This window comes from Rosa chinensis, chromosome 5, assembly GCF_002994745.2.
Source record: "Rosa chinensis cultivar Old Blush chromosome 5, RchiOBHm-V2, whole genome shotgun sequence".
NCBI classification, from domain to species: domain Eukaryota; kingdom Viridiplantae; phylum Streptophyta; class Magnoliopsida; order Rosales; family Rosaceae; genus Rosa; species Rosa chinensis.
This window is the reverse complement of record NC_037092.1, coordinates 87491697-87518815: the sequence shown is the minus strand read 5'-3', so window position 1 is coordinate 87518815 and position 27119 is coordinate 87491697. Positions and strand designations below refer to the sequence as shown.

Genomic DNA, 27119 nt, shown 5'->3' with positions numbered 1-27119 from the left:
CAACGTTGCTATTGCTTAGATTAAATGAAAAAAAAATTCTAAGTGTTTATGGGTAAGAAGAGGCTCTAATGAAGACTTTAAAATGAGAACTCAATGAAGACTTTTAAATCAACGGTTGGATGAGTGGTTCCAATTTTAGTTGAAATAATAATTCTACAACTCACATGTCATCTAAACGTTGATTTAAAAGTGCTTATGATGTCCTCATTAAAATCTCACCTCTAAAACATAAATGAGATCTAAATATAAGGAAATCGAAAGATATTGAAATTTTACATTTTTTTGAAGTAGAAAGCTGAAAGGTTTTAAAACAACAATACACATCACATCAATGCGAATCCCAATTCTCACCAAGACAAACACTTGATCTGGTTGATCATCTCAAACCCAAAACCAAAATCCCAAACTCAAAACACTCACAAATCAGCTAATTCTCACCTTACAAACCCAACACCAAAATCCCGAACTCTTTTATGTCGGATATTTAAAGTGTCTCGGGTATTGCTAAAGAAAGGTCTACTTACAGTTGCGTTGTCATTAAACGACAGAAGCCTTCAAATCTTGACCTCTGAAACACCAAACCCAGAAAATGTCTCCGACCAAATCCCACCACGAATCCACAGTTATCAAATACGCAATCCGATCCAGACTCCTAGTCCTCTCTCTCATCATCCTATGGCGCACCCTCCTCAGCCCCTACGATACCTCCGCACCCATCAACCCCACTTGCCTATCTCAACATCCTGACGTTGTTGATCAACCCCAGAAACATGTCCTGTTCCCTCGCCTCGGCTTGGCCATCGAGGCCAGCATTGTATGGGACAGTGTCTACTACGTTCGAATCGCACAATGTGGATACGAGTACGAACAGTTCTATGCTTTCTTCCCACTCCTCCCACTCTGCATTTCATTGTTGTCTCGCAAAGGTTTCGGTTCCCACCAATCAAATTCGTAAATTTTAGATTCTTTGTTCTTTTCTTAAGCTATATATAATTTTTGATGGTTCATGTTTCAGTTTTGGCGCCATTGATTCCGGTTATTGGGCATAGAGCTGTGTTGGGTTTATCAGGCTATGTGATCAATAACGTTGGCTTTGTGTTTGCGGCTCTTTATTTGTACAGGTGAGTTGGTAGCTTCAACTATGCTATTTCCTCAGTAATTGTTAGCTTTGCTTTGCCTCACTATAGTTAGGAAAGTAAAGAAATTTTAGTTCTTGAGACCCTGATTCACCAAAGTTGAGTTTTCATCGATAATTGAAAAGAAAGAGTGGAGTTTACATGCTATCTGGTGGTGCACCATTGTGAAATTTTCAGTTCCAATGTTTAGATGCTTGGCAGGGTCTTTATCAGTATACATATAGGCTTTGGTTTTCGGTATAACGATATAATTCAATTCTTAATACTTCATGCTGCTCCACGATTTGGGGTATGGGATAGAAGCATTGTTACTAGCTGGCCAGTTTCATCTGATGTTTGATGCATTGAATTACTAATGTTCGTTTGGTTGTCAGGGCTCTAATATCACACTTGCATGTCTCGTCTCTATGTTGTGAAATTTAAAGAGGCACTAGCCGACTGCTTCACTGCATTGATATTTTCTGTTGATATACTTTGTTTCCAATAAGGTCTTAAAATTTGAGTGCCCTGAACATATTTGATTGAGATTCTTTTGGTATAAAATGTGATTGCTGTTGTTTCTCTGGTGGCTTTAACAGGCTCTCAGTTATTATTTTGAAGGACCATGAAGCAGCATTGAGGGCTTCAATTTTGTTTTGCTTCAATCCAGCTTCCATATTCTATTCATCAATGTAATTTGTCTTTCGTTTCTTTTAAATTTTGAATTGATGAGTATGAAATTGAATGAAATGAGTTATTTTGTCTGCTGCTTGTTACAGATATTCGGAGACTCTGTACGCCCTATTTTCACTTGGGGGATTGTACCATCTAATGTCCGGAAAGAATGCTATTGCTGTTCTTTGGCTTGCCCTCTCTGGATTTTCAAGGTCCAATGGAATGCTTAATGCTGGTTATTTCTGTTTTCAGACTATGCATCAGGCTTACGATGCTGTTTTCTTGAGAAAGCGTGCTTTTGTAGGTTTCAAATTTTTATTCTTTTTTTTTTCTTGTGCTTTTACTGTATATTAGTACCTGAGAAAAATTACAACTTTACTCTAGCGGAATTTGTGTTATCTACATAGTTCCATAAAAGTAGACAGCATACTAGATGCAAAATTTTTAGGTCTTCTTTTGTTTTTCTCTGAAATGAAAACGAAAAGAAAAAAGAAAAAAAAAAAAAACAGAAACATAAGCGATTTCTTGTTTTCTTATGAGGAAGATGGTTACTTAATAAGTTTTCATTTCTATGCCAGTTGGCAATGCAGGTTCTTGTTGGTGGAGCTCTCCGTTGTATATGTATTTTTGTTCCTTTTGTTGCATTTCAAGCATACGGATACCACAATATCTGTCTCGGGCATTTTCCAAATGAAATGAGCCCCTGGTGCAAAGCAAGAGTGCCTATGCTGTATAATTATATTCAAAATCATTACTGGTATTTTATCTTTTACTATTAATGGTTTTCATCAGCCAATTACTTCTTTCCATCTTTTATTGGTGAAACTGGGATTCATGTATCTGATTCTGCAAGGTATGGTAATTGGAATAGCTCACTTGCTGGTTACTCTTAATGCAGGGGAGTAGGTTTTCTGAAATACTTCCAAGTTAAACAGTTGCCAAACTTTCTACTGGCATCGCCGATATTGTCTTTGGCACTTTGCTCAATTGTCCATTACGCGAAGTCAAATCCCGAAAACTTCTTCTCTTTAGGTTTCCATGCTCCTACTGAGGAGAAAAATTCTGCTGCTGTGCTGTTTACCTTGAGTCATGGTAACTTTTAAACGTGCACTTGTTTGTGATTCATTAGCTGACAATTATACTGTCATATCATACTGGCTTCAAATCATGAATGGCTCTTACTAAAGTCATACTGTCATACTGTACCATTTTATAATTTTATTGCCTATTTGAGTTCTGCATATGTTTGTATCAATCTAAAAACCTAAAAGGCCTGCATATGTTTGTATCAATCTAATAACCTAAAAGCTTAATTGAAGTGTGCTGAGAGGATTGATTCATTTAGGATACTCTGATGCTCTGTTAATATCTCTCCTTTACTGTATTGTTCTTTTCCCAGTATTTTGCATTTAGCAATGGTTTGCAAATGTGCAGAAAATCGCAATCTCAAAGCAAAAAAGCAAGTGATCAAGCAAACTCCTACTCTACCCCCAGAAGAATCTAAATTACCAGCAAGTCAAGGATACTCGTCTGTTGCTGCTCTCCCATATATTTTTCATTTGGGATTTATGGCAGCCACCGCTTTTTTTGTCATGCATGTGCAGGTTTGAGTTTCATACTAAACTTTTTCTAAGTTGGAAATATTTTATAAATGTCAGCTTTGTGAAGTTATGGTCACCACTTATTCTCTTTGATTGATTTTCCAAAAAAAATGGAATTCTCTTTGATTGCATCAACGTAATCTGTGAAAATAAATGGTTTTAGCTGTTCTCATTATGATCTTATTGGAAAGATATGTATCTTTCTAAGATTGTTTAAAAGTTCCAAGTTCTGATGCTTTACGATTGACAGGTTGCTACTCGCTTCCTATCTTTCAGCCCTCCTCTCTATTGGTTTGCTTCGTATATAATGAAATCTCCTGGTACTTATAAGAGATGGGGATATGTGATTTGGACATACTCTGCTGCGTACATTCTTCTCGGCAGTTTGCTCTTTTCAAATTTTTATCCTTTCACTTGATAATGTCTTGCAATCAGTCTCAACCGAGAGCTTTTCCATTGATGGGTCTGTGCCTCGTTTCCTGCCCCAGATTGAGTTCACATGCTGAAGGAGCTAAATACTTTGTTGGAGATAGGGTTTTAGTGTTGGGAAGCTCCACTGGTTACTCACACAGTCTCTCTTTGATGTTTTAGGGTTTTAGTGTTGATATACATATTGTTCTAACTGTTGATCAACCCAAATGGTGTTGTAGTAGAGATATTATGTAGGATTTGGTACCCTTGTTCTCTTTCTGAACTAATGTAAAGCAATTTTTGCATTAATTTCATTTACGCACTTTTACCCGCTGAATGAATGTAGAAACCCACTAATGCAACTGTTACTTCATACAAGTTGACAGATACAATTGTATTTTACGAAACATAGTTAACATGCCAAAGTGGTTAAAAGTATGAGGGATTTGGTCCATGCTTTGGCCATATTGCAATGTTGATTGTTGTGTGTTTTTCATTCCACAATATTAATCCATGTGTTCTATAGTTGCACCTTATAGGTTACTTTCATCATTCATTATAATTGAAGAGACGATCCATCTTTGGTTACAAGATATAATGGACATTGAAGTTGAGGTATAACGCGAAATTGATGTTTGATAATAGCATGTTTGTCTTTAGTGTCTAAAACAACATAAATAGTAGATTAATGTACGAGAAAATTCATTTTCGATTACAAGAGTCGAGAGAAAATACGAAATTGATACCATAATAAGTGATAACCGTGCATCACCCAAAACAACATATCTAGTTATCTACACATTGTCAACTACGAAGACCCACCACAAAATTGCAATTTGACGCAAAAAGCCTTCATTTCTTGACCCGACTAAAGTTAAATGGATACTTGGACTGAGACCCGGCCCATGTTTATCTGCCCGGTTGTAACTTTCACTAGGTTCTCATAAAGGTATATAAACTCCATGAAAGCCTACTCTTTGTGGTTTTAGTTTAGAAGAAACCTTAAGAACAGTCTGACTCCAAACGCAGGTACTCTCTCTCTCTCTCTTTTGTTCTCTCTTTTATCTTCATACTTTGTATATATATATAGATATATTTATATATGTAGGTTGAGGCGACTTGGGTATTACCATTTTCTATATAGACGTACAGTTTTTCATTGCGTTTAGTTAGCTCTAGAGGAAGCTTAAGGAAAATAAAGAATTGGGTCTTCTTGGGTTGCATCAAAAATGTGTTCTTTCTCCTTTTTGAGAGTTATAGAAGTTCTTTGAATTAAGGCCACTCAATTGTAGTGGGCATTGGGTAGAGGGGTTTGTGTGTTTAGTGAAGCACTGGAATTTCTATCTGGGTTAGTGATTTTTGGAGTCACTTTGTGAAAAAATGAAGCAAAGCTTTAGTCTTTCAGTTCCATTTGTGATATGGAAGTCTTGTAGTTATGTGCCAATTTGAGCTATTTGGTGCAGTTTTGAAGTTTAGTTTGTGGAAAAAACGAAATCTTGATTCTTGAAGTTAGTAGCTGAAATGATATTTATGTTTGGTGGATTCATTTATGCATGGTAGGATGAGTGCAAAGGTCGATACGTCTGCATCGGGAACTGGTGGCCAAAAGGTCTCCAAGTTTGCTGCTAAGTCTGGATTTGTTATACCAAAAAACAAGTTATCAGGTTCACTCGTGCCCATCTTTCGGGGAGACAAAAATGTTGGAGCCAGTGATCATGGTGGTGGAGAAAGTAAGAAACAGGTTCAGAGGAAAACGAAATGGGGTGCTGATCTGACTCAAGATGCTTCTGTTAGAAAGGGAAGAGCATTAGCTTATCAGGTATTGTATGGATTCTCTGCAAGTCCTGTTCTTGTCAGCTTTCTTCTGATGTTAATTTATTCTCATAATTCTATGATTCCAACCATCTATAATTATTACCCTAAACACTAGATTAGATTTAAGAAATTCAAAGTAAGGATTTAAGGCATTTGTATCGTAGCCCCAGTTTGTGGGGGAGTAAATATTGGTCAGCTAGTGGCAATTTAAGCTTTCGCTTTTCCCATTGGGTAATAAAATGTTGGTCGGTGTGTTCTGTGTGAATGGTTCACATAGAATCATCCCATTCCAGGTGCCACTAAGTGATATTACTGCCCTGTTTGGTGGTACAATTTTGAGCAGACTCGGGTGGATCAAATTACACAACAGCTGAAATCTGGAATATCAGAGTTTGGAAACAATGAGAACGTGCCATCACCATCTCAGGATCCAGACCACATATCCTCTACATATCAAGTTGACAAGGAGGTACAATTTTCTTCAATTTCATATTTGCATACAACTTGCCTTTTATTTGGTTCATTGATTACTAGTGTATTTTGTGGCTTTATGTTGTGATGTTTTAATGTTTGAACTATTAACTCCTAAGCACTGACTATAAATTACATTGATTTAGGGTGCAGAACAATTGGAACTGGAAAAGCGGGAAGCCATAGGTATGCTTGATGGCTGTCTCAGATTATTCCTTCCTGGTTCTTATGTTATGCCTTGCTTGATTAATTTTTGAGTATATTCAGGTGAAATACTAAAGTTGAATCCAAATTACAAGGCTCCAGCTGATTATAAACCTTTGTTGAAAGAGGCAACAGTTCCTATTCCTGTAAGTTTATCATCTTGTCTTCAATTTCAAGTCACACTTCTCTGTTTAGTTCTTTGGTTAAGCTGTACAAAAGGTGAGAGATTATACAATATTTTATTGTGATAAAATAGAATTTCAAGAAAAGAACTATCCATGTGTTCTATCTAGACTGATTACCTGTAGGATGAGCAGGGATCTTATAGATCTTGGTAAACCAAGGTTTCTACGTGATACAGTTTGGGTTTAGATGATAAGAGTGTCTTAGACCTCAAAATGTGAATAGTTGGTTTATCAATTGGGGTTGGAAGTTTAGTTAATGGTTTGACAAAGAACACGAGGATTTATATATAAAGCACCAAGATACATGACTCCCTGGGAGTTAACATGATGGATATGTGGCCTAACCTATATCCTTAATAAAAGTTGTCATATAGCTGACTGCAACCTGGGTATGTACTTCAAACCGTAATTATGATATACAGATTGAGCGGCATTTTAAGTTTCTAGGTCTTGCTGCTTCTGTTACTGACCATTTATGGATCGAACAATTGTAAGGATCTGGTTTCATCCCTGTGAAGATTAACATCATAAATGAGTTTGTTTAGTAAGCACCTTATGGTCTTTGTTGTGATTAGAATTAATAAGTTTCAATGGCCGGTTGTTGTGAGTAGTAATAATAGTATGTACTTGTTTTTTAAAACAATTTCCCCCAAGTTAGTATTAGTGTCAGATGCTAACATGTGGTAAATGCTTGTTCAGGTCAATGAATACCCAACATACAATATTCTTGGTCTGATATATGGGCCTGAAGGTGATAATCAGAAGCAATTAGAGAAGGTAAGCAGTTTGTGGTAATGCTCAAGTGGGCTAATATCTACCACTTTCATGAATACTAGGTCCATGTGTTGATGTTATATGTTTATTGGTATATAATATTTTAAATGATCAATGTAATTCAGGAAACAGGAGCTAAGATTCAAGTCTATGGTACCAAAGCAGAGACGGGAGAGAAGGTAACTATTCCCCAAGTATAAAATAATGAGGAGTGAAAACCAAAACATATTTCAGTTTCATCATATTGTTTTCTTATACATGTTAATGTATACAGAAAATCTCTACCATGGACTTGGTTGCGCCAAGATGTATACAGCAAATCGCTACCATTGACTTTTCATTCTTGAACTTATTTGCAGGCTGAAATAAAACAATATGCTGGGAGTGAAATCCAGGCTGAATATGAAAAGTTATATGTTCATGTATCAGCTGACACATTTGAGAAAGTAGATGCAGCTGTTGCTGTAATCGAACTACTAGTCACCTCTGTATCTGTGAGTTTCAATATTTATTTTGAAGCCTTATATAATTTCTTATGCATTTCCCGTATCATGTTGTGACCATTTCTACAGTTACTATTGTTGTATTCATATAATCATTACCTTCCACATAGGGAAATCTGTCGGCTGTTGCCAAAACAGCTTTGGGTGATAATAATGCTCAAGTTCCTAGTCAAGGCCAGGACAGTACCACCACAGATATGGTTCCAACTACTATGGGAGACCAAGGACCGGTGCAACCAGCGACAGGACCTACACAAACTCCACCTCATGTGCAGTTTCAGTACCCTGGTCCATTTTTCTCCACGGGCCAACCTGGCAGTCCAATGAATCTACCGGGCTTCACACCAATGAATTCTCAAAGGCCTATTCTCAACAATGCTGCCCATCCATCAACATCACCTTTCAACTCGACAAACCTGCCGTCATTATTTGGGCCTCCACCAGCTCTTTTTCCCCAGACACAACACCTACCACCAGCGGTTTTGCAGCATACATATATGCCTCAGACCAGTCCTGGTTCTCTTGGCGCACCAAGAAACTTCTCTATGATGGCTTCCCAGCCATCATCAGTTCAAACTCATGTTTCAGCTCCAGTTACATTCTTGGGAAATCGACCCCCAACAGGCCAAAGTAATCATCCCCTTGAATCAATACCTGACTGGCAACTGACACCTGCTGGAAGCTCTGCTGGATGGAGCAGACCACCGGCATCTGCGGGTTTCAGTAATAATATGCACATGGCACCTAATCCTCTAAATCATCTCAATGCAGCTCCAACTTTTACTGCTGTGCCACAACCTCAAGTTGGCCTTCCTTCTACTTTACCAATGCCAGCACTTGCTCAACCCAAACCATATATGAGCCCTATGTCAGGTTCCACTCCAGCTCCTTCACCGGGCATAGTTACATCTTTACATCCACCTCAGCCACCAAGAGTCCCTAGTTCTGTTTCGGGAAATGTACCAAATTTCAGTCCTATAAAACCACTGACAACTCCAAGTCCTGGTGATTTCACTTTCCAGCCTCACCGACCACAAAATCCAACCTTTCAAGCAGTTCCCCAACAAAGCAATCAGTTTTCAGTTCACAATGCTCACCCAGCTGGACCAATGGTGCGACCACAGGTACCATCTTTGCAGTTGCCTGTGCGACAGATGACTCCTCAGCCAGGCAATCAGGTGTTATCAAGGCCACAGGTTGGTGACCAGATTAGTCAACCTTCAGCTCATATAAATGCTGTCCAGTTTGCTAGAAATTCAACTGCCATTTCAGTTCCTCCCAGACTTGCAACATTTCCGGACATCAATCCTGTTGCACCTAGAACGTCACTCCTGCCAATGAGACAGGGGAACTTTAATCAAGCTCACCAAATGCCCAATTTGCCCAGTCCTTTGCCTCCAAGGCCACGAGGTCATATTCAAATTCAGCACAGTTATCCTGCTCAATTGGCCCCAAATCAACAGTTCATCAGCAATCCATTTGCATCTGGTAAGTCGTCTAATCCTGGAGGACACCAACTTTATGATCCATTCTCGCCCACTTCTGACTCTACAGCAAGGAGGTAATCCAGCACAGATGGGAAAGCAGGAGAATGATCCATACTAATCAATGTATTGGAAGCAGATAGCCTATAGGATTTTGTAAAACAGATATAGTCTCAGCATGAATGTCCCAAACGAGAATTTAAGTTTTGAAGTGTACACAAATCATATATTAACGTGTTGTTACTCTTTAGCTGTAATCTAAATTCTGGATGGATAGAAATTCGTTTGAACCATATTTTTTCACCTGACTACGAGTTAGTGTTTCTCGTATTTTCTTCTTTTAGTATAGCGCATATGCAATTAGATTTTGGGTGAAAGTAGGTCAAGAGTGAACAAAGTTCGTGAGGAAATTTAGTGCCACAAAAATGTGTCAGGGTCTCATGAAAAGAGTGAGGTATAATCGTGTTTCTTTTCTGTTAGTTTTTAGTACACAAGTCTCGTGTGACCACTTCTGATGTAGTATATAACTGCTGATCAAGGAGGAGCTTTCTGGAGCATTATCGTCCTGCTCCCATATGCTCATTATCTGCTCGCCGATGGCCACAACGGTAGCCTGGTGTGTCGGCAAGCAGATACTGAGCATACAGGAACAGGCTGATCGAGGTGATCATCACCATGGACTTAAGTCTTTACTTCCAAGTTCCAACCAACAATAAGAAAGTGCTGGTTACACCCGTTTATCTGGTGAGTGCATTGATGACTATATTATGTGATCCTCGGCTAAGTTCATCAACTCCGATTGAGAGCAAAACGTAAACTGGTCAAGTTCACATCATCTGCCTACTTATCTTTGGAATGACAGCTGTGACATCATCTAAATTGCTAAGAACAAGGGAAGAAACCAAACTTCATTTGATATTTTGCTATGTACAAAGTCGAAGTGAATACAAAACAAGTGAAAGCTTGAAAAGTCCATTACTCAAACAGAAGGACCGGATCTGAGCACCTTCTCTAATTTCTCAGCTTTGGTGTAATCCTTTTCTGTAAGAGAACCAGCAGGAAAAGGAGTGATTTCCACAACTAGGTGTGGAGTTGGGAGCTCATCAAACAGAGCCCTCACATTGTTGCAACACACACTTTCTCCATGAGCAGTCTCCCTTCTAATCTGACAACCCTATTGATGCCAGAAGTTTGACGAGTGAGATCACACAGCTTGTCTACTACTGCTATTAAGAGTTTAACTAAGAGGAAAGACATGATCAAACAAATGGGAAGCAAAAGGAAACAGTTTCTTCAAAATTAATCCTCAGAGTTGTAATTACCTTGTGGGAGCTGGCATCTACAAAGTGATCATCATCCGACAATAAAGAGGCAATGGCTTTTAGAACACGCCGCCCTTCAGATTTAGATGGTACCCTGTAATTCCTTCTGAGTGTACCCTTTGTGGTAGGATGCCATTTGCTGACTAATTTCCTTCTATCAGCTGCGTCTTTCACTGATAAGACAATCAAAACCCAGGGTTTTAATAATGATAATGATGATTAAAGAAAACGAAAATGCCACCCTAATGAAAAAATGTGTGAAGCGAATACAACTAACTACAATGGTAAAATAATTTTATCTGTGAAAGCCTTTTATCTTAACACACATGTAGAACACGAGAACATTTAAGGTCCTCATTCAATAAAGTTTTGTTAATTGTTTCATAAATATCCATCAAGTAGTTGATCTTTTGGATTTTGGAGTTATAGCCAAGAAGTTAACCAGTAAGAATTCAGCAGGTGATAGAAGCAAACCAACTGTTCCATCAATTGCATCATGTCCTAACCTCAGAGAAAGAGAAAATATATTTTCAAGGGTAGAGTCCGCAGCAAACCTCAATTGACAACTAATTTCTTCGGATGTACTTTGGACACTGATCAACATCAATAGCAACACGACAAATGCAAACAGTATTCTTACTGCTGTTCCTCAATAGCTTTGAGGAGAGAAACCACTATAATCAATCTTGTCTATTCATTGCACTTTGATATGCGAACACAATAAAACACAAATGTACACCACCCCTTTAACATACCAATATAATTAACACCCTATCAATTCCATTTATTCCATCTGTTTCCTTTTTCAATAAGCAACGTCTACAGAACAGAAGCTGAAACTTGCCATGGGGGACTTATGCAACAACCCAGTTAAACAAATACATCTAATGATGTAAAACTAGGCGATCAAGCTAAGTATATCTCATCCACTAAAAGGTCAATTCACTAGATCATATGTCCCCCGGAAATTCTTAGTCCTCAGGATACCAAAGAATTGGAACTTCACTCTAGTCATAATGACAATAACCAACATTGGCTCCATATTCTAGGCAAAGACACAGACCTGCATAATGATAACACACTTGGCGTTCTAACATTCTGCCATACAAGCGCAAAAGAATACCAAAGATGGAATTCAATTGCCTCTAGGGATTAACTTTAGTAATACCTTATCTCCAATCAGCATAAACTATTTCAACATATCTAAACATTCCAAACTAACTTTGCCCAAGTAGAGATAAGCACAAAAACGCTGTTATGCTGACATATTCAATATGGGAAAGCACAAACCAAAAAAGCACAAACCAAAGAAACACAAACACACCTGGTTTTCCCTGTATGCTGTTCAACCACTTGGAAAACCCCAAATCATCTGACTGAATACCAACACCACCACCTTCACTCTCAGCCAAATCTGAAAACCAATAAAGATCAAAACTTTATCAACAAAAACAACTATTGGATTAGCTTGAAACAAATTGAAAGAAAAATGGGTACACTAAGTAGACCTGAGACAAGTGGGTTAGCTTGAGATCCAGCCAAACCAGTCTTCAAGAGAGCATAGAAGATGCAAAGCCTACCAGCCCATAAGACTGGTGCTTCAATCAGAGAAGCATTGATGGAGAGTGAGGGGGGGTTTCTGGGTTTGGCAAAGTGTGAGATTTTGGTGAAAAGGAGGAATCTTTGGAGGGCATTTGTTGTGGGTTCAATTCCAAAGCCAAGAAAGAGACTTTTGGGGAGATCAGAAGAAGTAGTGGGGCTCAGAATCTTGAGGGTTGAGGAGGATTGGAAAGGTGAGGAAGTGATGGTGCTCTGCACAACAGAAAGAAGCATTTCTTGGGTCAGTGTTGGGAGTAACCAAGTGATTCAGTGATGGAGATCAGTTCAAGGGGAGGTCAGAACTAGGCACGTCGTGTTATGATATGGCCAGCATTATGGGTGTCAAACGACGACGTTTTGTTGGTAAAAGTGTTGGATTGAAGAAGAAAAAAAAATGTTGGGGTTGAACGAAGTAAACCGAAACAGTTCGGTTTCTGTTTCGAGTTGTCAGAACTTCATTACTAAAACAGGGAAACAAGCAACTATAAATTGGATTTGACTTCCTTAAGATGATACATTTTACTGCATTTACTACAAACCAATACACGTACAAAATCAATTAATACATGGTGTAAGATCACATGCAACAAAAATCAACCACGGCGTCTAGTAAGACGCCAAGAGTTGGGTTCATTGTATCTGTCATACAATGGTTCAATACGTTGTTGACGCTTGCGCTTGGTCATCTTGTTAGGATCTGCAGCTTTGAAGAACCTTGGTGCCAATTCCACAAGCCATTTGGGATCAATGGCTGTCACCTCGCGCATGTACTCCCTTGTAGTCATAACCAGCTCATTGTAGATGACCCAATCTGGTTGCTTCTGGAAGAGAGCACTGCTTGGATGGATGTACACTGGCTGGCTCTCAACTAGGGTCTTATAACCTTCTTGTGGATCCTTTTTAGCAACATGGAAGAAAAAGCCGGCCGTAATTGCCTTGCTGATCTTTGTGTAATTTTTTCCGGCACTGACAATATCCAGCTTGTGCTTATCCATGATGCTCATGAGCTGTTTTCTCACATCCTGTGCGCGCCTCAAGGATCGAGACTGAAGAAAGTTGTCGAAACACCATGGAGCTGAAAAGTTTGTTCTCTTCCAAGCCTTGTAGACTTCAAGTAAAGTAAGATGGTCTCCTTCTGGCTGGAAAAACTTTGCTCTCTTCTGATCTGCCCGGTCTTGTTTCTCCCTAGGCCTGTAAAAGACATTGCCTGTCTGAATCATTGCTATGATGGTCAGGATCTCATCACTGCATCCGAGGTCCACACTGGCGAGTAGCATCTTCGAGAGGGGTGGCTCCAGAGGAAACTCTGACATTTTCCTTCCTAGTCTGGTTAGGAAACCCTCTTCATCAAGTGCTCCTAAGCTGTACAGTTGTTCCATTGCTGAAATGAGTGCCTGCGGCGCAGGAGGATCCATAAAATCAAAAGACAGGAGATCATTTATCCCCATTGCTTTCATTGCAAGCACCGTAGACCCAAGATTTGTCCTCTGGATTTCGGGAATTGTAGTCGGGGGCATCTCATTGCGGAATGCACTCTCTGTGTAGAGACGGTAACATTTCCCAGGGCCTGTACGCCCAGCACGCCCAGCTCGTTGCTTCGCTGATGCTTGTGAAATCGGAGTTATGACCAGTGAATCTAGCCCCAGCTTTGGGTTATAAACATTTTGTTTTGCAAATCCAGGATCAACGACATAAAATATTCCATCAATTGTCAGAGATGCCTCGGCAATGTTAGTAGCCACAACTACTTTCCTCTTCCCCGGCGGGGCTGGATCAAATATCCTCGACTGCATTTCACTAGGAAGAGCACTATAAACTGGTAGGATAATCAACTCGGGTACATCTTTACCAAGAGCTTTCATCCTCTCATAAAGAATCTGACATGCAAAATCAATCTCTTCCTGTCCAGTCAGGAAGAGAAGGATGTCACCCTCAGGTTCTTCCAAGTGGATCTGTAAAACAGTGATTAGAGCCGCATCAAGGTAATCACTTTCTGGCTCCTTGACATAGTTTACCTTGTATGGAAAAGTTCTCCCAGGGATAGAGAAGAGCATGCAGTTGAAGAAATAACCTGAAAACTTCTCTGCATCCAAAGTAGCAGAGGTAACAATCAAACGAAGGTCTGGTCTCCGCTTCACAAGTTGCTTCAGTAATCCAAAAAGAACATCCGTGTGGATTGTCCTCTCATGAGCTTCATCGAGCATTATCACAGAGTATTGCGAAAGGTTCTCATCCATCAAAATCTCCCTAAGAAGCATACCATCTGTCATGTACTTGATGACAGTATCTGGTCCAGTGCAATCCTCAAAACGAATGGCATAACCTACTTCCTCCCCCAACCGACAACCAACCTCTTCAGCAACCCTTTTCGCCACTGACATTGCCGCCACCCTACGAGGCTGTGTACATCCAATCCTACCCTTTGTCGTGTAACCGGCTTCTGCAAGATACTGTGTTAGCTGAGTTGTCTTACCAGAACCAGTCTCACCAATGACAATAAGCACTTGATTCTCATTCACTGCCTCAATCAGTTCTTCCCTCAGCTTGTAGACAGGCAAGCTCTTCCTTTGCTCCTGAATCGAGAGGCTTGACCTCTTCCCGAAACTCATAGCTTTCGCATAAGTATCCTTCTTCCACTCAGGCATGTCATAAGCTGACAAACCAACACCTCTAAGTTCCTGTGCAAGATGCCTCTCACCATTCTGTGCCATTGGATCTTCCCACGGACGATTCAGGTCCTTCGGGATAGAATCCAGCACTGCTCTTTGCTGCTGATCTCTCATTTCTCGGCGCTCCTTGATCAGCGCAGATTGAAGTGCAGCTGCACGGCTCAGTGACCCTTCTGGATTCTTAAAGATCTTCACCGGCGACATATCCACAGAATACATATTGTGCCCTTGCAAAAAGACCGGTGCTTCCTCATTGAGCTCGATTTCAAGCTCTTCCTCAGGTCCCTCATCTTTATAGAGCTGCTTCATCATTATGCCATCCGCTTCCTCATCTTGATAAAGCATTGGATACTCTTTAGCACTCAAAACACCTGAAGCAATCAACTGTTTGATTTCCCACCTCTCTGGGGAGCTCATTCTCTTCCTTGGCCTACGAGATTGGACAAAACTATCCTCCTCCACAATCCTAATCCCAGAAAGACTAGTCCTACTCACAGAACCATGTTTTGACATTGACGGGTTCGACCTAGTAGCATCATAATCTGAGCTCTTCTTCAAAGGAAGTAAATCCTTCCCTGTCTTCTGATCAACATCCTTCATTGAAAGACTCAACTTCTGACCCGAAATCGAAACCACCTTCACATAAACTTGCTGATCTCTCTTCACCACATCTTTAGCATTACCAATTCGCCTCTTCGCAATCTGCGAAACATGAACCAAACCCTCCTTCCCTCTAAAACAACTCAACTCAACAAAGCAACCTGCATCCATCACTTTCGAAACCCTGCCCTTATAAACTCCATACAACTCCGGCTCACCGGAATTGTACTCTTGATCCTTATTCTTACCTCTGCTTTCTCTACTTCTATCTCTAGGCTTGTCTTCTTTTTCTTCTTTAGAAGAGATCTGGTTCTTGTTGGGAGCAAGAACTGCGTGAATAATAGTGAGAAGATTACGGACAAAGTAATCAGGGATTTCGGCGCCAAATTCATTCAACTTGGCATTGAATTCGTCCACGTTCTTGGAGTTCCGTCCCATATCGGTTATGAACTCAGCTAGGGCTTTGTCTCCATACTGCTGCCCTAGATTGGTTTCGAGTTCCGAACAGACTTTTGAAATCAAGGAAAGGTACTCTAGCTTCTTGACACTGACGGCCATTGTTGAAAAATCAGACAGAATAATGGTTCATCTTCAATTGGAAGATAATATAGCTGTATAGAAAGCCTAATCAATCCTAAAGTAGGATTCCCAACTACACCAGGAATCCAATCCATATAAATTAGGATTCTTAAATCCTTCTTATGCTTGGAATCACGCTGGGTTAAGACTTGAGATGCTCGGGTCATTCCTCCTTTTTTTTTTTATAACTGGGAATTAATTTTTTATGAAACACTGAAGAAAAAATGAAGATTTTCACCTAGGATTATATGCTAAACAAATTGAAAATAATAAATAATCCAAAACCACCGTCCATCACCAGAGGAGGAAGTCTCTGATCGGCGGTTGTCAGTCTATACTCTATAGCGAAGAGTCCGACGAAGTAGGTGAGCAGGGTGGCGATTGCTTTACTTAATTACAGAGGTGAAGCCTGCACTGAGTATCATCAAGCAAAGCATCAGTTAGTTTTGCACTTTCAAACTAGTACTCAAATTGCTTGCAAATATCATCAACCACTTAGTCTTCCTATTTCAATTGAACCGGATAACCTGAGTTCACAACATGACACCTTGTCAGTCATCAAAAACAAAACAAAAAACTCGTCTATTCAGACAGTAATTTTCGACAGAGGCACCTTTCATCAAATTTTGGTGCATGATAAATACGATGCTGACTGGTACCAAAATAGATGAACAAAAAGGTAGGAGAATATGTCCAGCATGCAAGGCAGACATGGTCAATATATTTTCTTTAACTTATTGTTTTTCCTTTTTCCTCTTTCTAATAAAAAAAAGTCATTTACAACAAAAGAAGAAACAAACTAACCAACCCCAACACTATACAAAACCACAGCTTGGATTTATTGTCACAACTACTACAATCAATACTGTGCTATTCACTACAAGATAATGCTTTGCAATGGAAAAAATGGGGGAGGGCAAGGCATCATGATACAGGATAGTGCTTTCATATCTTTACAAAGCGTATGTCACTCTGACCGAACGGAGTTCCACAAGCAGGACACTTTCGGTGACGGATCTCTAAATTCTTTTGAACGCAATAATTGCAAAATAGATGAAAGCACTTCACAATTACCACCTGGCAATGAATTTAAGCACAAGAATCAATCAGTCCAGATTTAGCCCAGGGTAACAAAGATCTCAAACACTGATCAAACAAAAAGATAGACAAATATTCTTCCTTACCTCCTTCGGTCTGTCAGTACAAACACTACACTGCAAGATATTCTTATAGAATTTGATTTCTGATTGGAGTTTCTGTATTGCAGCCTCTCCAGTTTCAGAACTCATCTCAACAACCCTGCTGTTTAATTCCCATAGTTCTTCCTCAATATTCTTCCTCAAGCTCCTGCATACCCAGTAGCCAACTTGTCAGAAGTACATTTAAGAAAACAGAGTATTACAATTAATAGATCATAAAGCAAAAAAGAAATCTTCAGCGCCAGCAAAATCAAATTGAGCTGGAGAAAAGTTTTAGCAAGATAGCTGTATACAGTATAAATTGCATCTGGGAAAGTTATACTACATCCCAGATAAGTAAAACTGTAAGTGCACAATCATACAACAAAAATAATTTTTTCTTATGACAAGAAAATGAAATAAAAAAAATAAGATAAACCATTCTAATTAAATAGGAGAAAACACTACCTCTCGTTGTCTAATTCCAATTGGATATCCTCAATATCCTGTTTAATACGTGCATATTCCTTTTCAGAAGAAGCAACAGCATATTTAAGCCACTGCAACTCCTTCTCAGAATCAGCCAGTTCCCATTTTCCAGCTTCTAGATTGACTGAAAGGTGTCTGTCTTCCTCGGTAGATTTCAAGGCTTCTGTTAAGACAGCCTTCATCTGCAGGGCCAAATCGTAGTTGAGAACATGTTAACATACACAGTAACTTTGTCTGCATGGGAGAAGCCGTACCTGCTCTTCATCTTGAGAAATTCTCATTTTCAGAGATTCTACTGATGTATTTACTTGTTGAAGTTGTTTTGCCAATGCCTGCTTCTCTGAAAGTAGAAAGTTCTGTGCTTGCTTTGTCTTCACACTCTCAGAAACAAGCTTGATATTATAATCATCCCTCTCAGTCACCTGCTGCAACAGATGCTGGTTTTGTGTCTGCATATCTTCATATGCCTGACCAATGGTCTGCAGGTAAAAAGTAAAAAAAAAAAAAAACCGAAGAAGAAGAAAAGTGAGAAAAAAATCATAGGTTCAATTATCAAGGACCCAGAAATTGAAGGTATCAGTTGGAAGACGAGCATTAATAAGAGACCTCAATTTCAGATATATAAGCCTCTGCCTCCTTGTCTTTAATTTTAATAGCTTCGGTAAGCTCCAGAACATCCCTGCAAATAAAATGAAAGCAGGGAGTCACAAGTTTCGCATATACTTCATAAAATTGATCTCTAGAAGCTAAGTTGGTTTTGCATGCTTATGCTACATATATGCAAAATTGAACTATGAAAAAACACACCTCTCAGATGCATCAAGTTTGGCCCTTGATTCAGTTATTTCAGCTTCAGTGGCTGCAAGCCTTTGCTGACAAGCAGCTTCAGCTTCATTGGCTGCTTTTACCCTCAACTCTAGACTATGTTCATCTAATGCATTTTTGAACATAGCGGCTTGGGAGTGAGCTCTGCGTTCTGATTCTTTGATTTCCAACAAGTCTCTAAATTGCAAAAAGAAAACCTTAAATGTACTGGGAGAAAATAGCAAAGGCCCAATTATATGAGATACAACAGAAAAACTCATAAAATGAAAAATAGAAAACAAACATTTAGATCCAAATTCATAGATTGAGATGAACCCACGAATCATATAAACGAAGAAATCATCTTATTCTGGATTCCAATATTATTGTACAGATGACAAACAAACACAGTGCACAAAGTTATGAAGGTTGGAAATTCAGAATGCCAAATTTATTGCACCCTTGAATTGCAGACAGCAACTCACTGTAAAAAACAGCTATTTCATTCACTCACTTTATTAAAATGTGATGCATGAAGTATATGCAACAGTAAATAAGAAACAACAACATCCTTAATCCTAAAACACCAGAAGATAAAGAGATGTATCACAATGTAGCACTCCCCAGCTTATGTTATACTATACATTTTCAAGCAAAGTGGGTTACCATTCTCATTTTATATGTTAATTACATGCCAGACCACATAACCAAAGTCCACTATACATTCAGGGAGCTGCATATTTACTCTCAACTCGTAATATTAAATTAATTCAAATCAGAGTTTGTTGCAGTCAGTTACCATAACGCAAATAAACTAAATTCATCCTATTCCTATCTTAGAGCATGTTGCTGATTATTTCTTCCAATTTTAAAGGCCACCACGACATTTTTGTGGACACCCAAATAAAGTGACAAATGCACTATTCGTGTGAGACAAGTCCAGGAAGCAATAGTTGTTTGACTCAGGGATTAGTCTTTGTCCAGAAGATACCAAAGATTTAACCATATAAAAATTGCAGTTCAGGAGAACAATTTTGTGTAACAATACCCAGTCATACTTTCCCCAAGGTAAAATTGTTCAGAAGTACAACAGTAAGTTGTCAGTTCCTTAAAATGATCCTACACGTTTTACATCAAAATAGATAATGTTTGTGCATCTATGAGCATAATTTTATAGATTATTTGACATAGATATCACTTTTATATAATAGGTTACTGCATTTACTCACAACTCCTTCTATCCCAAAACACCATAATGGCATCCTCCAAATGTTTGGAGCAATAAAAAATAACTAATTAAATAATTAAAAACAAATCTTTATAGTTTATACATAGTAGCCAATGTTCTAACCACAAGGCCTGTACAACCACCCAAACAAACAGAATTACCTGTTTACGTAGCTTTCCTGAGCATACAAGTCCAAGAAGATCTGAAGTTCCAGTTTCTCCTTCTGCAACTTCTCAATCTGCAATATGTTAAGATAAGTCTACGCCCTTAAAATTCACAATGTTTTTTAAATGGTCAACATGTACTAGTGAGTCAGTTTCAGTACCAATATCAATATACATCCTTTTCTCCCCATCTTCTTAGCTCCAGACATATTCAATTTATTACATAGCCATTATTACCAAACCATATGATATTACTGGACTACTACCATGATTAAATTGGACCCCAACTAACTACCCTCAAAGATATTTTTGACCTCCATGACATTGTTGTGAGCTTAGCCTTATTGCTATGAAGATCACTCTACAGCATTGCCACTGAGGATATGGATAATTTCACTAAGCTCTACACAGGCAAAGAAATTTACACATATTTGCTTTGACAGGGAAACACAAGCTGGACACTAAAGTCAAACTGAGTCTTAAATTCTTAAATTGGATAAGACTTAAAATTAAACAGCAGGTATTGATATATGAAGAACTTGCATGTAGACTGTAGTTGATAAAAACTGACACATAAATTTAAAGAGCATTCTCAGGAGTGGAAAAATATAATCCTGCATTAAAAGGGTCAACAAAAATCCATAAACATGATGCATCTGAAGTAAAGGAAACTATAATCAAGACAAGAGGAGAGTCTCACCAATTCCTTGAGAGACTTGATCTCTGTCATCTGTTCAGCACATTTGTTTGCTAAGCTGTTCCGCTCATTTGTCTTAAAAAAAAAAAAAAGTTGGAGAAGTTCAGAGAATATTCCGCATTCAAAACTTATCAATAGTAAGATTAAAAGGATAAGAACCATAAAAAATCCAAGCAGACGACATTAATCATAAGATTCTTTCCTCTGAAGTTCAGAGAGTATACTGACACCATAGTTGTAAATACAAACTTGCACTTAATTACGAAGCAACAAAAAGAACAAAACTTGCCAGCATTTTTTAATGTGCATGTGTGTGAACTTGATTCACTTAAAAAAAACACACACTTCACCGTACCCTATTCTTTCTGAATGGGAATAGTACGAGCATGCTCAATCAATAGTACACCAGAAACTAATAAAATATGACTGATACAAGCAAGAGTAACTGGGAATGGAAGTAAACCTTCGTACTTAATGAAGCTTTTAAAGACTGGGATTTCTCACGCAAGGAAAGTGTTCCGTGAGCCGTTTCCTTCCACTGCTTCAACTGAGTTTCCATCATTTCCATCTCTTTCGACAAAGATGAGGACATCACATGGAACTCTGATGTAATGTCCTTTCTTCCTGCAGCATAGAACATCTTTAAGTACCAAAAGCTTCAGGAAAAAAAAAAAAAATAGCCTCATACACACAATTAATATGAAATGATATCGAACTATGTAATTTCACCTGAATCCTGAACAGCTGCCTCCATGCTTATCTCTAAGTCATTTTTTTCAATTAAGCACTTCTGCAGCTGGAGCTCTAGTTCCTCAATCCTAGAGTCATTTTCATTTATGGTCCTGAATGTCTCTGCTGACTCTAGTTTGAGATTTAACTCCTTCTCCCTTCTCATGACAACAGCCCTGTCAGCCTGAAAACACACATTTAGAAAACATAACTCACAGGACAAATCTTCAAAGCATCTGCTTACACATAAAACAAAGCAACTTAACCTGTAAAGAACCAGTCAATGCTTTGTATCTCTCCACTTCAGCATTCCAATGCTGGAGTTGATCATTTAGCATAGTGTACAGTCTAGATGAGTGTACATATTTTTCATCCTTCACTTCATTCTGCGGTAAATATATCACAAGTAGGATGCTTTATTAAATAAGAAAATGCATGACTAATATAACTATTAAGTATCAAAATAAAATCAAAATTAGAGACCTGAAAGTCTTGCAATTGTTTTGACAATGCTAGATTTTCTTTCTGTGCTTCTTGAAATTCAGAAAGACGGCTGGCTGCAAGTATCTGCAACATATGCACAAAAACATCTCCTGGAGTTGGTTAGAGAGAGAGAGAAGAGAGGTCCGTGCAAAAGAGGTTTTTGGCAACATATGTATACCTTTGTTTCCTCAATTGAAGTTTTAAGTTCCTGCAAGCTTATTGTCCTTTCTGTTGATTTTTCAGGTGACAAAGTCCCATTCACGGCGCCAGAAGTAAGGTTATGCATCCCAGATGCAACATCCTTTTGCATTTTTAGATTGACTAGTTTTCTCCTACTCTCCTCTAGTTCAGCCATGCTGTCATCAAGATCACCTGTCACCCATAACAGCACATGTACACATCAACAGACAACACCCACCTACAATCACTAAAATTTGGCAATTTCTATATTTTCAGAAATTCAGCATAATTCCTAAAATCTACAGGTATTAAAGTTAGTGTTGAATCTACATATTTGCTTCATATCTTCAATTTCCTATGTAATAGAAAGCGATTAGAACATGTGGCATCAGTTATCAAGTGTATAAAACTAGACATTTCTAACAGTACTAAACGCACATAAAACACACAGATATGTGGGAATAAACATCTCAGGAACCTGTAATTCGTCTAATTTCAGACTGATCTGTTGAATCGCTACTAGCGCGAGTGTGAATGACATCAGCATACTCTTTATGCTTCAAATGAAGGATATCAATCACTTGACGTAGATTGTTGGCCTCCTTTTCAATCATATCATCAATCTTGGACAATTCGATAATAGCATCTGAGAATCACACAAATGTAAAAATTAGCTATATGTCTCCTGATGCACTTGCTACTGCAAAACTTAGATTGGAAAGCGAAACATAATTGTACAAATTAGTTTGTAGAGTTATCAATTTATGGAATATCACATCTTCTAACCTTCTGAAGATATCTTTCCATTCAAAGTTCGGGCTATGTTCTCTGTTTTTTCCCTCTCAACATTAATTGTATGTTCCAAGAGTTTCATCAACTCCCTAGTTGATGTATGACGCAAAGTGAGAGATTCTTCAACATAGTTAACAACTTCATCAACGTTGTTAGCTTCTATAGCATCTCTTTGTAGGATTCTACAAAGAAACATCTCCTCTGCAGGGCATGACGGAATTGAACCTGAAAAGCACTTCAGGTCAATCTAAAAACAACTAAAACTTCAATTTTGTAATTAGAAAGAATGAAGAAAAACTAATAGGGATGCATTAAACAACTAAATATACCCCGAGAATAATCAGCAGAATCCAAAACCTGCAACGCATTTTGGCCTGCTCCAGCACATACTCCAAGAAGGGCTACATCGCCAACTAACTAAATAGCAAACAATGAAACCCCATCAGAATACATGTTGCTGATATAGAAAATTGAGTCCATGAATCGAAAAGATACCAAACAAAACATTCATGATAACCTGATTCCACAGCTGATTCACCGCAATTAGCATGTCATCATAAGAACCTTGCTTCGCCTTCAGTTCTTTGATGTTTGCTTCAAGATCTTGCAATTCATGCTTCTGTTTGTCTATCTGCTGAAGCATCATCTGGTTCTGGTACTGGAGAACTGCGGCATCAACCTGGACACCCATACATGCACAATCTCACAAATTTTTTAATCTTTATACTATTGCAAACCATAATTAAAGTGTAAATGAAGTACATTGAACTATAAACAATACACTAACCTAACTGCATGCATATTTATAAATTTCATGTTCGTTCCAGAAAAGGCTTTCATCTACTTAGAAATTCACCATTTCCCTGTGCTCTAATTGGGTCTACCACACATAACGAAAAGAAACCCTTTTTACCTACATACCAAAAATTCAAGTCCTATTCCCTTTTCCTACACTTCCTCAACCACACAGACAAAACACGATAGCAAAAATCACAGAAGCACATCCAAATCAGAAAATGGAAAAACAGTCAATAACTCCAATGACCATTCTATCACAGCAACTAAAGCAACTAAAACAAGAATGAACCTTTGTTCAAACCCTTTTCTACACTTCCAAAACCAAACACAGCAAAACCCAATAGTAACAGTCACAGAACCACATCAAATAAATAAAAAAACAGAACTCAACGACTGCAATCACCATTCTATAACAGTAATTGAAGCAAAAATTAAACCTTTTTCCAACCCAAAAATTCCAGCTCTAGCAGAACCCAATACTACCAATCCCAAAACCACATCCAAACCAGGAAAACACAACCCAACAACTCCAATCACCATTCTATCACACCAATTCAAACAAGAACGAACCTTTTCACGAACCCAAAACTACAATTCCAATGCAAGTTTTCATGAGCAACCAAGCAATTCAAAATAGAAAGAGAGATAGATTACGTTATGGTGGTCATTGGGTGGCGAGGGGTTGGAGCTTCGGGCCATGGCGGACGAGAACGAATTCAAATGAGGTCTCTTCTTCTCTGGCTCATCCGAGTCTGAATTGTTTTCCATTTAAGAAAAAAGTGGGTCTTTTGTTAAGGAAACCAGGGCACCATTACAGCACTAAGTTCTGAAAGCTCTGTGTGAATCCCGCGAGGGAGTGATACACATTAGTGCAGAGAATAGTAAGGAGCTCGGTTTGAGGTTGAAAACGACACCAGAAAATCACCGGAAACTTGAGGTGTTATTAGATTTTTACAAGTCAAAATCTTGGTTTTCTCCGATGAGAAAAAATAAAGAAGCAAACTTGGGTCGGGCCTTGCATATAACTTAATAGATTGACGGTGGTTCTAGTTGAACTTCTAAATTTGATATTTGAATCACTCTTACTTATTATTTGAACCACTCTTCTTATTAAATCTCTAATATACTTTTTTAAATATTTAAAAAACTAAGTACACCTCTTTAATTTTATCTAAACAATCTAGAATAATTAAATATGTATATTTAACAATTTATTGTTTGTTCAAGTAAATTCATAATATGTGTCTGGCCCAAACTTTAGGTTACTTGATCTAGTTGTAATAGGGTTAGGAATTAGAGATATTCAGAGATATCCGAATAATTGTACGATTATCTTTCCTTGTACAACTCTGATTCTATGTTTTGTAATCCTCTATATAAAGAGGCCCCTAATATCAATGAAAGCACAACTCAATTCTCTCAAAGTTTCAGTTTTCCTTAAACACGTTATCAGCACGAAGCCCTAACCCTGAAACAAATAGTCAGACCCTGATTCAATAAGCAAAAACCCTAAATTCGAATACAAAACCTTGAATCCTTTTCTGCCTCCACCTCACACCTTGAAGCCCTACACAGCAGAAGTCCAGAACCTGCGGCAGAACCACCAGAAACCTACCGAACCGGCCACCAGAAGTTCCAAACCACCCGCAGCAAATACTCAACCAGTTCAACACATTTCGGACCTCCGATTGCTACTAAAATTTGCCACCAGCAGCGCTTTGATCCCAGAATGTGGGAACCGGAAGAAAAACAGTGAAAACCGGTCTAAAAGACAGTGAACAGACAGACTAAAAATTATGCATAAAAACCAGCAGAGAGAGAAAAAAAAAAAAGGAAGCCCAAGCCGCAGCCCAGTAGCCCAAGCCGAAGGCCAAAAGCCCAAGCTGCAGCTCAGGAGTCCAAGTCGCAGCTGAAACCCAAGCCGCTGACATCAGCACGCCATCAGCAACAGGGCCACGTCATCTGCCATGTCAGCAACAGGGCCATGTCAGCTCCCACGTCAGCACGGTCAACGTCTGTTGACCGTTTCCGGTGACTTTTCAGGCCATTTTTCGACCACTTTTTCCCGTCAACTTTTCCTGCGACCTATTTCGATGTATTTTTTTACTAAAAGTTCCCTTTTTTTTTTAGTTTTTATTCAATTTCTCTTCTTTTTCCCGAGGATTTGCAAATTCCATTCTTCTACCCCCCCCCCCCCCCCCTTTCTTTATCATAGAGGAAACCTAATTAAGCCGAACTGTGAGGGTTTGTGCTTACTCTAAGCTTGGAGCTTGTTGAGATCTCCAAACTTAGAGTTTGTAGAGAATTTATGGATCGACCACTTACGTCATTGTTTCGATCTAATCCAATACCTCTTGGAATTAAATTTCTTGGAAGCGATTACACTCAGAAATTCCTAATTTCTTGGAAGCGATTACGCTCAGGAATTTTATATGTTTTCGTGGTAGCTTTTTCTGCTCCGAAACTAACCCTTTTTCTTGTTCTCTTTCAGGATGAGTAACATGAACAAATTAGACTTTGCTCTATTGGGAACAACTGGCTCTAGATATCACAGGTCAATTCGTGATGTCCGCCAACATCTCAAGGCCGATGGAATCATGGATATGATTCTCGAGCCTAGCCAGGACGTGCTAACTGTTGAGCAAACTCCAGCTTTGGAAGCAAATAGAGCAGCCTTAGAGACAAATAAGGCGAAAGCCATCATCCTAATGACTCATCATATGGATAATTCGCTCCAATATGAGTGTATGAATGAAGAAGACCCCAGAAGGCTATGGGCCTCACTCGAAGAAAGATTTGGCAACGTCCGTGACTCCCTGCTTCCTGACCTAGAAGTGAGATGGCATAGCCTCCACTTCTGTGATTTCAAGTTAGTTCTTGACTACAACTCGGAAGCACTTCGCATTAAATCCTTAATGGAATTTGTGGTAAAGAGATCACAAATGCAATGTTGATTGAGAAGACTCTCTCTACCTTCCCCATCTCTGCATTGATGGTTGCTAAGAACTATCGAATAGATGTTACTGCAGGATGGATCACAAGGTTTCATGAGCTTATTGGAGCTATAAATGTCGCTGTAAAGCATGACAATGTCCTTGTGAAGAATTATAATTCGAGATCCATGGAAACAGAGCATATTCCGGAATCTCATTATAGTCGCGCCCCTAAGAGAGGGCACCAAGAGCAAAACCGTAATCTTAAGGATACTTCTGGACATTCTCGTCCATATAATCGCTCTACTTGGAAAGGTAACTGCCAAAATAGGCAAACACGGAACCGAAGAGGTCAACGTGCAAAGAGAGAGGGAGGCAACGCCTCTGACCATGTTGGTGTCGCCACCAATACTAAGAGCCATCTAAATGACGCTTTCAAAGCGCCTCAATCAATGAAGTCTGAGCAACGAAATGTATGTTCTCGATGTGGAGAATCCGGTCATTGGGCACACATTTGTAAAGCTCGTGAAGAAATTGTCACCGCCTACAAAGCATATTGTGAAGCAAGAGAAGCTCACTGTGTGGAACAAGAAGATCATGAAGATGATCTAGAGTGAAGGGTTGAAGACAACAAATC

General features: G+C 38.9%; 5 protein-coding genes across 5 annotated transcripts; 2 read left to right on the top strand and 3 right to left on the bottom strand.

The window, feature by feature from the left end:
* Positions 1-324: 324 nt before the first annotated feature.
* LOC112202063 (GPI mannosyltransferase 2) lies at positions 325-4139 on the top strand. The gene is made up of 8 exons (XM_024342964.2): positions 325-926; positions 1016-1121; positions 1715-1807; positions 1895-2090; positions 2369-2547; positions 2689-2882; positions 3225-3394; positions 3642-4139. Exons 1-8 carry the CDS (start codon positions 590-592, stop codon positions 3807-3809), a joined length of 1443 nt encoding a protein of 480 aa, XP_024198732.1. The 5' UTR covers positions 325-589; the 3' UTR covers positions 3810-4139.
* A 632-nt stretch (positions 4140-4771) lies between these two features.
* On the top strand, positions 4772-9541 carry LOC112168285 (splicing factor 1). The gene is made up of 9 exons (XM_024305404.2): positions 4772-4831; positions 5363-5621; positions 5961-6086; positions 6235-6274; positions 6356-6438; positions 7177-7254; positions 7377-7430; positions 7611-7745; positions 7865-9541. The coding sequence occupies exons 2-9, from the start codon at positions 5364-5366 to the stop codon at positions 9317-9319; spliced, it is 2229 nt and encodes a 742-aa protein (XP_024161172.1). The 5' UTR covers positions 4772-4831; position 5363; the 3' UTR covers positions 9320-9541.
* A 584-nt stretch (positions 9542-10125) lies between these two features.
* Positions 10126-12470, bottom strand: LOC112168287. The gene is made up of 4 exons (XM_024305405.2): positions 12069-12470; positions 11885-11974; positions 10561-10733; positions 10126-10412 (listed from the first exon to the last, which is right to left on the bottom strand). Exons 1-4 carry the CDS (start codon positions 12391-12393, stop codon positions 10218-10220), a joined length of 783 nt encoding a protein of 260 aa, XP_024161173.1. The 5' UTR covers positions 12394-12470; the 3' UTR covers positions 10126-10217.
* A 140-nt stretch (positions 12471-12610) lies between these two features.
* Positions 12611-15986, bottom strand: LOC112168283 (probable pre-mRNA-splicing factor ATP-dependent RNA helicase DEAH5). The gene has a single exon (XM_024305402.2). The coding sequence runs from the start codon at positions 15984-15986 to the stop codon at positions 12753-12755; it is 3234 nt and encodes a 1077-aa protein (XP_024161170.1). The 3' UTR covers positions 12611-12752.
* A 733-nt stretch (positions 15987-16719) lies between these two features.
* LOC112168284 (E3 ubiquitin-protein ligase BRE1-like 2) lies at positions 16720-24541 on the bottom strand. Its single transcript, XM_024305403.2, has 18 exons — positions 24204-24541; positions 23269-23430; positions 23081-23168; positions 22746-22976; positions 22438-22605; positions 21958-22151; positions 21780-21863; positions 21563-21682; positions 21297-21480; positions 21031-21191; positions 20571-20642; positions 19868-19944; positions 18482-18676; positions 18281-18353; positions 17929-18153; positions 17654-17856; positions 17192-17354; positions 16720-17084 (listed from the first exon to the last, which is right to left on the bottom strand). Exons 1-18 carry the CDS (start codon positions 24315-24317, stop codon positions 16953-16955), a joined length of 2646 nt encoding a protein of 881 aa, XP_024161171.1. The 5' UTR covers positions 24318-24541; the 3' UTR covers positions 16720-16952.
* Between the last annotated feature and the right edge of the window lie 2578 nt (positions 24542-27119).

Bases quoted from the DNA above. Each gene is read 5' to 3' on its own strand.
- LOC112168287 (XM_024305405.2), bottom strand. From the start codon at position 12,393: ATGCTTCTTTCTGTTGTGCAGAGCACCATCACTTCCTCACCTTTCCAA. The intron at 11,975-12,068 runs GTCTACTTAGTG...ATTGGTTTTCAG, and splicing joins AGCTAACCCACTTGTCTCAG to ATTTGGCTGAGAGTGAAGGT. The intron at 10,413-10,560 runs GTAATTACAACT...TGGCATCAATAG, and splicing joins TAGATGCCAGCTCCCACAAG to GGTTGTCAGATTAGAAGGGA.
- LOC112168285 (XM_024305404.2), top strand. From the start codon at position 5,364: ATGAGTGCAAAGGTCGATACGTCTGCATCGGGAACTGGTGGCCAAAAG. The intron at 6,275-6,355 runs GTATGCTTGATG...GAGTATATTCAG, and splicing joins GGAAAAGCGGGAAGCCATAG to GTGAAATACTAAAGTTGAAT. The intron at 7,255-7,376 runs GTAAGCAGTTTG...AATGTAATTCAG, and splicing joins ATCAGAAGCAATTAGAGAAG to GAAACAGGAGCTAAGATTCA.
- LOC112168283 (XM_024305402.2), bottom strand. From the start codon at position 15,986: ATGGCCGTCAGTGTCAAGAAGCTAGAGTACCTTTCCTTGATTTCAAAA.
- LOC112202063 (XM_024342964.2), top strand. From the start codon at position 590: ATGTCTCCGACCAAATCCCACCACGAATCCACAGTTATCAAATACGCA. The intron at 1,122-1,714 runs GTGAGTTGGTAG...TGGCTTTAACAG, and splicing joins GCGGCTCTTTATTTGTACAG to GCTCTCAGTTATTATTTTGA. The intron at 2,883-3,224 runs GTAACTTTTAAA...GCAAATGTGCAG, and splicing joins GCTGTTTACCTTGAGTCATG to AAAATCGCAATCTCAAAGCA.
- LOC112168284 (XM_024305403.2), bottom strand. From the start codon at position 24,317: ATGGAAAACAATTCAGACTCGGATGAGCCAGAGAAGAAGAGACCTCAT. The intron at 23,169-23,268 runs GTTATCATGAAT...TTTGCTATTTAG, and splicing joins TGAATCAGCTGTGGAATCAG to TTAGTTGGCGATGTAGCCCT. The intron at 22,977-23,080 runs GTATATTTAGTT...AGTGCTTTTCAG, and splicing joins TTCTGCTGATTATTCTCGGG to GTTCAATTCCGTCATGCCCT.